Consider the following 10,853-nt stretch of genomic DNA (forward strand, 5'->3'; position numbering starts at 1 on the left):
GAGAAACTTCTATATTATTTTATTAATGCATTCTTGTTACAGGAGCTTAGCCTAACCTAAACTACAACCACCTTTCCCCTGGCAATCTTGGATCTTTCTCTGAATTCTTTGTTTTTATTTAAAAAATTAATGTACAGGGGCACCTAGGTGGCTCAGTCGGTTAAGCATCTGACTTCGGCTCAGATCATGATCTCATGCTTTGTGAGTTTGAGCCCTGCATCTGGTTCTGTGCTGGCAGCTCAGAGCCTGGAGCCTGCTTTGGATTCTGTGTCTCCCTCTCTCTCTGCCCCTCTCCTGCTCATGCTCTGTCTCTCTCTCTCAAAAATAAACATTAAGAAAACTTTTTAAAAAGTTAATGTATGGGGCGCTTGGGTGGCTTAGTCAGTTAAGCGTCCGACTTTCGCTTGGGTCATGATCTTGCGGTTCGTGGGTTCGAGCCCCGCGTCGGGCTCTGTGCTGACTGCCAGCTCAGAGCCTGGAGCCTATTTCAGAGTCTGTGTCTCCCTCTCTCTCTGACCCTCCCCTGCTCACGCTTTCTCTCTCTCTCCTAGAAATAAATAAAAATATTTTTTAAAAAAGTTAATGTATAATATCCTGTAACATTTGTTTTAGTAAAAATATTCCCCTAAACATAAAGTAACTGGTACTTAAATAAGATATGCTACTTATCCTGTAGCTTTGAACAACCCTGGACACACCACATTATACACACCACAGTTATTATATTAACACACACACAATCTCTGAAACAGCTTTTTATTAAACAGTAAAGCAAAATTGCAACACAAGTTTAAATGTTTGTAAATTAGGTCACAAAAGGGATGCAAAATGTTTGCATTATAACTATTATATTCATACAGCTAAAGTCATTCATCGAATCTTACACTAATACAAACATAAGATTATTCCATGATTAAAAGTAGCCCAAATCTAATAACCAAAAGTATATTAGTGGATCTCTCTTCCTATTTAACATTTTAAGATTACTTCTGATACTAATTTTCTTATCAAATGGAATCTACAAACTAAATTTTTTGAAACTGTCAAAGAGTGACTAAAACTCTGAAACCAAGTAGTTAGGTTTAGAGAAAATTCTGGGAGAAGTAGTGAGATCAAAATACTGAGAAAATATCACTTAGAATACATGTAAAACTTCTCCGTTTTGCTCATGATTCTGATACTAATACACGCTCAAGGGATTTTGCAAAAGTTGAGCTGCTGGGCACCACAAATGAACTTTGGGACTAAACCCTTTGTAACTATTCTCTTCTAGATGTGGCTGACCTAAGGTCAGTCACATTTAATCTACTTCCATATGCATGTACTCCCCAAAAGATCTCGTCTGTGCCAGAGATCACACGAATCCGGAGTGAAAACATCTGGAGCTGGTTACTACTGTTTGCCAAGTTCTTTTCCCATCCTACTTTCTGTTTTTCTCAAAATTTTCTATTTCAAATATATAGCCAGAGCTCATCTTTTGAGATACCAAGTGCATTATTTGTGCAAAAGGAAGGTTTTAGCGACAAACCCTCCCAATTTAATAACTCAGTTGAAAGAAATTTCTTCATATTTATGGCCTCTGTTTTCAATTGATTAAAGAGAAACCAACAATCCTATCTTATTACTAACTATGACAAGCCTGAACTGAGAAAGTATCTTATTTTGGTTAAGTTTCAACAATTCACACTCAGGTTACTCTCACAGATGATTACCTATTAAAATTACTTTTACAAATGTGAAACCAATTTTTTCCTTAGGGGAAGGGAAATGAGAAGGAAGAAGCAAATGGAGAATAGGCACAACATGGTGGACAGGGTACATAAAGCTGTGCGTTCAGTACATGATTTTGGTCACTTTTCACAACACGGTGGTTATTGTATCTCTTAATATGCCTATAATAAAAGACAGTGCTAAACCTATAAATCAAAGCAAATTTGATAAAACATTCATTTTCAAGTGTCATAAATATATGCATTTCTAATTATAAAGTCTCTACAATACATGTGCACATTTTTATAGACTAACATATTATACACAAACTCATGGAAGTCTTCTGTTATGCTCTTAATTTTGCCTAGATCTGATATTATCTTCATAAATATTCAATTAAGCCACAAACGAAAGTACTATAACTTCTTGAATCTATCTGAGTTTTAAAGAAAAAAAAGATCAGCAGCAATTTCATAAAACAGAAGGGATGTCAATCCCTTACTTTCTTTTGCTTTTTGTATCAGTTGTTTGAAAAACACTAGAAGCTGACATGAGGTTTTCTATATATTGTCCAAGAACTTGGTTTTCTGATTTTAGCTTCAGATTTTCTTCCTTAACTGCATCTACTCTTGCGGACAGGTCTATATTAGAAATAAAAAAGCCCATTATCAATAAAATGATGGCAATGACTCCATATTATAAAAGACTTAAGATTCATTCTTAAAAGAGAGAATATGATCTTTAAATTTTCTGTTTTTAAATTCAAGTAACTTTAGAAGTTAAGGAGAACAACGTAAACTGAGTGCAAGTCAATAGCTAAGCTAAATTTCTTAAAAAGTGATTTCACATTAGACTAAATGTTAATCTTGGTAAATAGCATTTATGTTGAGTAGTTCTTAAAATGATTATTTCTAAAAAACATGGACTTCGTTTTTAAAATGTGAATTTTGGTTCATGTCTTAACATAAAACCTAAAATCTTTGCTAGAAACACTTCAGAAAATGTCGTAGGCAAATAAAACTAGCTTTATACACAGTCTATAGAAAGTCAATTTCCAAACAATTAAATATTTTGTATATTTACCTTAGCAAGAAATTCAAAAGATACAGTTCTTAATGATCAAATAAAACATTACCTCCATTCATTCATTTAACAACTAAGTACTGGGTGCCCTCTAAGAGGCGTTATTCTAGAGGCAATAGTAAAAGTCCTTGCCTTCACAGAGCTTATATTCTAAAATGTATGTGAACACATGTGCATTTAGGGGGCCCCAAGAAAAAGTAGAAAAAAGAAGGGTAAGAGTGGTAGGAAGCAAAAGGGAAGTTGCCCTTTTATATAGGATAGTCAGGGGGAGCTATTTTGATAAAGGGAATTTGACCAGAGACCTACAGGAAGTAAGGAAATGAGCCATATAGAATGCAAATACCTAAGGGACAGAAGTCAAGCCGCTAAGGAGAAGCATGCCAAAAGAACAGCAAAGAGGTGTGTGTCCGAGGCAGAATGTAGGAGGCAGAGTGTGACATGACTGACTCTGAAAGGTAAAAGGAAGTAACAGGTCTCCAGAGAGTAACCTGGCTTTTATTAACTGTGAAAAAGGAAGCCAGTGAAATGACATGATCTGCTCACTCTGCTGTTACAAAAACAAAAAACACAACCTCTTAATTTCACTAAAAACCAAGATGTTTAGGGACACCTGGGTGGCTTGGCTGGTTGAGCATCCAACTGCAGCTCAAGCTATGATCTCAGGGTTTGTAAATTCGAGCCCCACATTGGGCATGCTGCTGTCAATGCAGAGCCTGCTTCAGATCCTCTGTCCCCCTCTCCACCCCTCCCCTGCTCAGTCTCGCACTCTCTCTCTCTCTCAAAAATAAACATTAAAAAAAAACCCCAAGATGTTTCACTGGTAGTATTAATTTTATGCAAGACATTGAGAAAATGAGAAAACTCAGATCAATTTACTTTTAATCTCTGAAGCTAAAACACTGTTTTTACTTTAGCATAAGTTTATTAAAGTGGACTTAGTAATAACACAATGCAGGGACTTAAAAGGGGCTCTCATGTAATAAATAGCACTATGTAACACCAGAGGGATGCTGAAGAACACCATTTTACTTTCTTACTGAAGCACATTTGTTCTTTAAAATCACCAAAGATGCAAGCAGGAGGGGGGAAATATCATTGAAATGGACTTTGAAGTTTATACTTTTAAAAGCTGGGGGCAGACTAACAAAGTTTAGCAACATAAATGCTTACAATTTCAACTAATTGGACGTTATTCAAGAAAACTACAAAATGGAGGCTAACCTTCAAGTGTGTGTTGAAGTTCCAACACTTGATTAATAAGTCGCGTTTTTTCCTCCAATTCCACCTGATTTTCAGCATCAACTGCTGTAATACAAAGGTTCGCATTTACTATAATTAACATTAGGTATCATTTGTGTAGTGTAGCACATGCAAAATGTTTCATATTTGTTATTTTATTTGCCTTATGCAAGAGCCCTGTAGAGGAAAAAGTTATATGCCCACGTGGATATATGCCCATAAGGACACCAAGGTAAAGATAGAATGTTTTGCCAATATCAATCCTTTCTAGAACTAGATAGGATATAAATCAGTAAATTAGCCAAATCCAAGCCTTCCAATATTGCTTCTCTGTTCTTTCCACTGCTCTATTAAGCCAAAAGCACCTACAAAACCAGGAACATACAAACAGGAAAATAAAGAACATACCATCCATATCGGCATTCATCATCTCGGGTAACAAACTTTTGGGCCTTGGATACAAAATTTTTGATGAATCGTCTGCAAGAAAAAAAAGAAACAGACCCATATAACAATAAAATACCACTGTACATTTATCAAAAATTCTTAAAGGAGATAATGATCAATACTAGCAAAGTTATGCAAGAACAAACACAAAACATTAGACACAAATTTTAAATATGTATCTTCTTGGAAAGCAGTATGGTAATAAATTAGATTGATAAAAAAACATTTAAATATTTTCTACTAAGCAATTTTGCTCTTGGAAATTTAGCCTAAGGAAAATTACAAAGAAGGAAAAAAATTATATACATAAAATCTTCACTTCAACCTTATTTACAACCCACTAAATTGGAAACAACATAAACTGTCCATTCAGAGTCTGTAATTACTGTTGTTTCTAATCGAATGGGTACTAAAAATAATTAGGATGACTATCATAACTTAGAAGAATGTTTATAAAATTGTGTATTCATTGATGTAAATCATGTAAAATATACATAAATACAAGTAAAGAGAACAGCAAAATGGAAAAAGCTCTTCTATTAAGGATGATAATAGGAATGAAGATGTGTTTAAAACTATTTTTCATCATTAAAGTATTATTTTACACATACTGTTTTAGTACTTTCTATTGATAAGGTTCAAGAGAAAAACACTAGTTACCTGAAACACTAATGTGGAATAAATGAAAAATATCAACCTGTTACTTCCTAGTTATGGTTAAGACTAATTAGGATGCGAATAAGTAAAACATAACACTTTGGGGCGCCTGGGTGGCTTAGTCGGTTAAGCATCTGACTTTCACTTAGGTCATGATCTCGCGGTTCGTGGGTTCGAGCCCCACGTCGGGCTCTGTGCTGACTGCCAGCTCAGAGCCTGGAGCCTGTTTCAGTCTGTGACTCCCTCTCCCTCTGACCCTCCCCTGCTCACGCTGTCTCTCTCTCTCTCTCCTAAAAATAAAAAATAAATAAATTTAAAAAAAAAATACCATTTTATTGTTTCCATAAAATGTTTTAAAATATTAAAGCATATAATTCTTATGAACTATGCTGTGCTCTATAACTAACATTCATTTCATATTCAGTGTATTCAAGACTTATTAAATACCAGATTATTACTGGTCACCAATCTAACCTACTCACTGAAGCAATTCAGACCTGTCAATATTGGTACTCTTTCAACAAATTATTTCTGGAGCACCTACTAAAAGCATTGTTATGCTTCCATATACTAACCAGTGGAACCTAGATCTGCTGAACAAGGATGTCTACATTCTAGAACTAGAATCACAATCAGAGTTTTCAGATACTGGCATGAATGTGAAGATAAAATGCTCAATGTACATACATATGAATTATCTCTGAAATAAGAGACCACTTGTTAGTCTAAAACAGAAGGATATTAAACATCTTATTCATAGCATTATTAAAGAATTAACTAGCTACAAATGGTGTAAAATTGACTTAATGGTTAATAAATCTACTCCCAAGTCTCCTGGCATCGTTCTACTTCTCTAGCAGTAGAGCTACTCTCCCCTTATCTTATTCACATGGTTTTTAATTCTCAGGTTCTTTTTACTTCAGAGAAAGTTGACACATATATATGTGATATATATACATATTATATACAAATTACATGTGCATTATATATGCACATATGTATGTAAGATAGGCACATTAATATATAATATAAACTTTCTCTGAAGTATAAAGAACCTGAGAATATACATGTAATTAGTTATATAATAACTATATAATTACATAGTTATATAATAACTAGTTAATAATATATACATATTAATATACAATATATACTAGTACATCTACATAAAACCCAAGGAGACTGATTACTAAAAATCTTTAAAAAATTATTTACTTTAAAGTTTCATTTATTGGGGCACATGAGTGGCTCAGCCTGACTTCGGCTCAGGTCATGATCTCACAGCTCTTGAGTTCGAGCCCTGTGTCAGGCTCTGTGCTGACAGCTCAGAGCCTGGAGCCCGCTTCAGATCCTGTGTCTCCCTCTCTCTGCTCCTTCCTCACTCACACTCTGTCTCTCTCTCTCCCAAAATAAACATTAAAAACTTTTTTCTAAATGAATAAAGAAAATAAAGTTTCATGTATTTTGAGAGACAGGGTGCATGCATGCATGAGTAGGGGAGGGGCAGAGAGAGACAGACAGAGACAGAGAGAGACAATCCCAAGCAGGCCCGGCCCCATCAGCGTGGAGCCAGATACAGGGCTCAAACTCAGAAACCAGATCATGACCTAAGCAGAAATCAAGAGTTCCACACTTAACTGACTGAGCCACCCAGGCACCCCCCAAAATACTTTAAATTATTCAACTTACTATAATATGTGAAGACCTCACTTCAAAAATTATCCCTCTCCATTCAATCAACAACATATCTCTTTACAACTGAAGAGGAAGAGTGTTAGCAGTGAAAACTTTATTTGGCACCTGCCAATTTTCCTACCATTTCAACCACTGACCTGGCTAACACAGGTCTAGAAGGGATGACACAGGCAAGCGCCAAAACCAAAAGTGATCTTGAGAGTACTCAAGTAGCAACAGTAGCCTGCAGCTATCTCCCCTGTTAAATAATATATAAAAAGTGCTTCAAATTTCTAATATTTGTTTTTACAAATTTTCATGCTAGAACAAAATTTTCATGACAGCTGAATTGTAAGAGACACAAGCCAAAGCAACAGATAATCATGCAAACAATACAAGGACTTTGAAGTCAGATTTAAGATAGGGATATGGTATATTTCTTTTGCCTATGTTTCAATCTAACACTAAAATTAAACCAAAAAGTCTACAAAAGCAAACTGTTCTGAAATGATCATTGTAATCATGAAGCCAGTTTCTGAAATTCTGGCCACATGTAACCCAAGCAACAGAAAATCTTTGTATGGTTTATCAACAGTTTGACTTCATCTGAAAAAAAAATTAAAGAAAAAAAAAGCAGAAAAATAGGGTGGAGGGGGAATAGAGAAAAAATGGAGCTTAGAAACACACATTAAAGACTGGAGTGAAGTCAAGACCCCAGAAACCAGGTAGGGACAAGGGCAGCACTATGGGGTCTACAACACAACCCAGGGGAACACTACTCCCATCACAGTCTAGTAAGATTGCACCTCGGGGCGCCTGGGTGGCTCAGTCGGTTGAGCGTCAGACTTAGGCTCAGGTCATGATCTCACGGTTCGTGGGTTCGAGTCCCGCATCGGGCTCTGTGCTGACAGCCAGCTCAGAGCTTGGAGCCTGTTTCAGATTATGTGTCTCCCTCTCCCCCTCTGATCCTCCCCTGCTCGTGCTGTCTTTATCTCTCTCTCAAAAATAAATAAAATATTAAAGAAAAAAAAAAAAGATTGCACCTCAAGGCCTGCACAGGGCAAAATGTGCCCAACCATATGTGGCAGCCGTGTACAAAAGGGTATTCATGACTCTCCAATAGAGCAGACAAGAGCACTGCCAGCTGGGTCTGCACATCAACAGAAAAGACAAGTAACAATTTTCTCTTATTATGATATGATTAAATAGGCTGACCCAAAAACGCTTTCTTGCATACATTCAAGTTCTTTCAGTAAATTCAGAGTAACAAACTGATTAATTTTATATATAAGATCAGAAGGTTCATTGAGTTCTTTGTATCAAAGCAATTTAGCCACAGATTTTTTTTCTTTCAAAATAAGATCAATCTTCAAACTTCACAATGTCTACATTGTGTATTGTACTGTCTACTCTATGACACAGTACTATGTCATAATATGCACTCAGTACCAGAGTGAGTTTTTCAAGTATACAATCTTTTTCAATCTAGAGCTGCTATCATAGCAATCCAATTTCATATGAAATGCACTTTTAAGAGTTCACTGTCAACTCCTTCTGTTCTTATATATAAATGCAAATCTGATGTGAAAAGAAAATCCAGACCAAAGTATCTCAAGTGGCAGGACACTGAAAACATTGTGGGGTACTAAGGCTGATCTGTTTACCCTAAAGCTGCCTTAGTTCCCAAATGATTATGGTTCTGAGATTTGTCAACTCTGACCTAAGCCTAGATTGGATCCAAAAGATTTTTCAAAAACGGCCGTAAATTTTGGTCCCTATCTTTATCTAGCCTTGGTCAGTGGTAGAGAACCTAGAATTATTTTCATAATTTAAGTCCTGGAAGCAATAGGTATGGAGAGAACAAGGGTCAGGAAGTGTGACAAATATTAGGGTGGACCCATTTTCCATGCCTACACACGTGTGACCAACTACTAGTGTTTTTTTTTTTAATTTTTTAAATTTAATATTTAATATTTTTATTTATTTTGAAAGTGCAAACAGAGTAGGGGTAGAGAGAGAGAGAGGGAGACACAGAATTTGAAGCAGGCTCCAGGCTCTGAGCTGTCAGCACAGAGCCCGACAGGGAACTTGAACTCACGAGCTGTGAGATCATGAGCCAAACTGAAGTGGGACGCTCAACCAACTGAGCCACCCAGGCACCCCCAACTACTACTGTTTTGCCAAAGGAGACCTCTACCTCCTTTTATAGTACCCTGAATAGTACCACTGTTAAGAGGCAGTTTAGCACAGTGATTAAGAACAAAAATTTTTATTACCTGGATTTAAATCCTAGCTCTGCTATTTATAAGCTCTGGATCCCTGAGCAAGGTTAACACCTTAGCCTCAGTTTCCTCATCTGTAAAATGAGGATAAGCGTATACACCTCATAGTTTTAAGAATTTAATAAGTTCATATATATGATGTGCTTGCAATGGTACCTTGTACAAAAAAGGTATTCAATAATGTTACCTATTATCTTCTCTTTTGGCTCTAATGCAGGCCACAAAATTTTTTTTTTTTTTTGAAAAATCATCTGGTCTAGCTGCCTCATTTTATAAACAAACCAACCAAAGCCAAAGGTAATAATGGCTTACCTCAAATCACAGAACTAGTTATTGACAGAGCCAGGCCTACCCAGGCTAGTTTTTTCCACCATACCACTCCAGGTATGCTCACATCTGAGATCTAAGATTCTGAGACTTAAGACTGACATGCATCCAACTTTTCAGCATCTAAAAATGACTGTGTTAATATACTAAATGCTTTACATATATTATTAGTATGTGTTCATCAAATCAACAGGGCATCATAACTTATGTTTGTGGTTGCTATTATCTCAGAAAGGCTATGTTCTGCCTTAGATTTCACAGCCAATGTTTGTACCAAGAATTGGAAGGCAGGTCTGACTATAAAATACCTGCTTTTTCACTATACAATGGAAAAAACCTTAATAGAGCCCTAATCTGTATTATTGCAAATATTTTGCAATCTTTGATGTTAAATAAATCCCTTTTATATTTTACTAAGCAACTGAAGATAGATTTCATTCCCTTCAAGCTGTACCAACTTTCAACATGGTTTATCTGTTCAGGCTCGTTCTAGGTCTGTTCTGGTTAGATAAACCCAGTTTCAGATTCTACAAGATTAAGGAGCTGAGTGGCCCAATAGCTAGATCCCCAGAGAATGGCTAGCTATGGTGAATTTAATCAATAAGTACAGGCACATACTATATAGGTATAGCTTTGTATCTTCAGGTGCAGACTTACGGTGTTCGGAACACAGCATTTTAACATTGTTACGTCATAGCAGTGGCATCGCTATATTGTATAACCAAAGTCCTGCCTTTCAGAAATGCATCTCTCCTTCTCAATCCTAACTCCCCAAAACTTGCTCAGCAGGACCCTGAAGGGAAGCCGAAGCAAAAACCAACCCGGGAACTGCTTTCAGCACCTGGAAAGCTGTCGCCAGCCCTTATTTTATCACTCTTCCCGCCTTGGCGTCCTCTCCCGCCAGCCTGCGGGCTCTTGGCACAGCAGCCACGGACAAGTCCAGGCGTGCCAGGTCCCATTCCACCCAAACGCCCCTCCGCAGTCCCTCAGGGCGGGAGGCTGGACAGCGGCCTTCGACTCAGAAAAGACGGTAAAAAGGCGGCAGAAGGCCTTCCTCAGGGATGAAAGCAGCCCCTCCCCAAAGGAACCTCTGGGCTCAATAATGAGAAGAGGAGAAAGAGGTTGCGCAGGGGCTCTGCAGGGAAGCCAGGCCTCCGCCGCCCACCAAATGCCCAGGCCCGAAGCCGCTCTTCCCGGGCCCTAGGCGCGTCGGACCGCGTCTAGCCTACCCCGCCCTCCAGGCCCTAGATGTGCCGAGGCCGCAACTCCAATAGCCCGGGGCCAAGCCCTCCGCTCGCCCAAGACTGTCCTCACCTGCCGTTGGAGGCGCTGGAGTGGGAGGGATCAGCAGGACGCCTCAGGCCCCAACACTTGGACCAACTGGTACCGGCAGCTCCGCCCTCTGCGCCCACAGAGCGTGCGCCGAGGCGGGAG

General features: G+C 37.9%; 1 protein-coding gene across 3 annotated transcripts; it reads right to left on the reverse strand.

Moving 5' to 3' along the window:
- Window positions 1-740: 740 nt before the first annotated feature.
- SCOC (short coiled-coil protein) lies at window positions 741-10,845 on the reverse strand. 3 transcript variants are annotated; one of them, XM_077755955.1, is made up of 4 exons: window positions 10,734-10,845; window positions 4,441-4,512; window positions 4,015-4,095; window positions 741-2,351 (listed from the first exon to the last, which is right to left on the reverse strand). In XM_077755955.1, exons 2-4 carry the CDS (start codon window positions 4,460-4,462, stop codon window positions 2,209-2,211), a joined length of 246 nt encoding a protein of 81 aa, XP_077612081.1. In that variant the 5' UTR covers window positions 4,463-4,512; window positions 10,734-10,845; the 3' UTR covers window positions 741-2,208. The 3 variants fall into 3 exon arrangements, with proteins under 3 accessions (XP_077612081.1, XP_077612079.1, XP_077612080.1); XM_077755953.1 differs by having other exon boundaries at window positions 4,015-4,098; window positions 10,734-10,843; XM_077755954.1 differs by lacking the exon at window positions 10,734-10,845 and adding an exon at window positions 6,969-6,991 and having other exon boundaries at window positions 4,015-4,098.
- Between the last annotated feature and the right edge of the window lie 8 nt (window positions 10,846-10,853).

Source organism: Crocuta crocuta, unplaced genomic scaffold (assembly GCF_008692635.1).
Source record: "Crocuta crocuta isolate KB4526 unplaced genomic scaffold, BGI_CrCroc_1.0 scaffold112, whole genome shotgun sequence".
Lineage (NCBI taxonomy): Eukaryota > Metazoa > Chordata > Mammalia > Carnivora > Hyaenidae > Crocuta > Crocuta crocuta.

Excerpts from the sequence above, each read along its gene's own strand:
- SCOC (XM_077755953.1), bottom strand. The coding sequence starts at position 4,462 with ATGATGAATGCCGATATGGATG. Across the intron at positions 4,099-4,440 it reads GATGAATGCCGATATGGATG|CAGTTGATGCTGAAAATCAG; the intron begins GTATGTTCTTTA and ends TTTGTATTACAG. Across the intron at positions 2,352-4,014 it reads ACTTCAACACACACTTGAAG|ACCTGTCCGCAAGAGTAGAT; the intron begins GTTAGCCTCCAT and ends TTTCTAATATAG.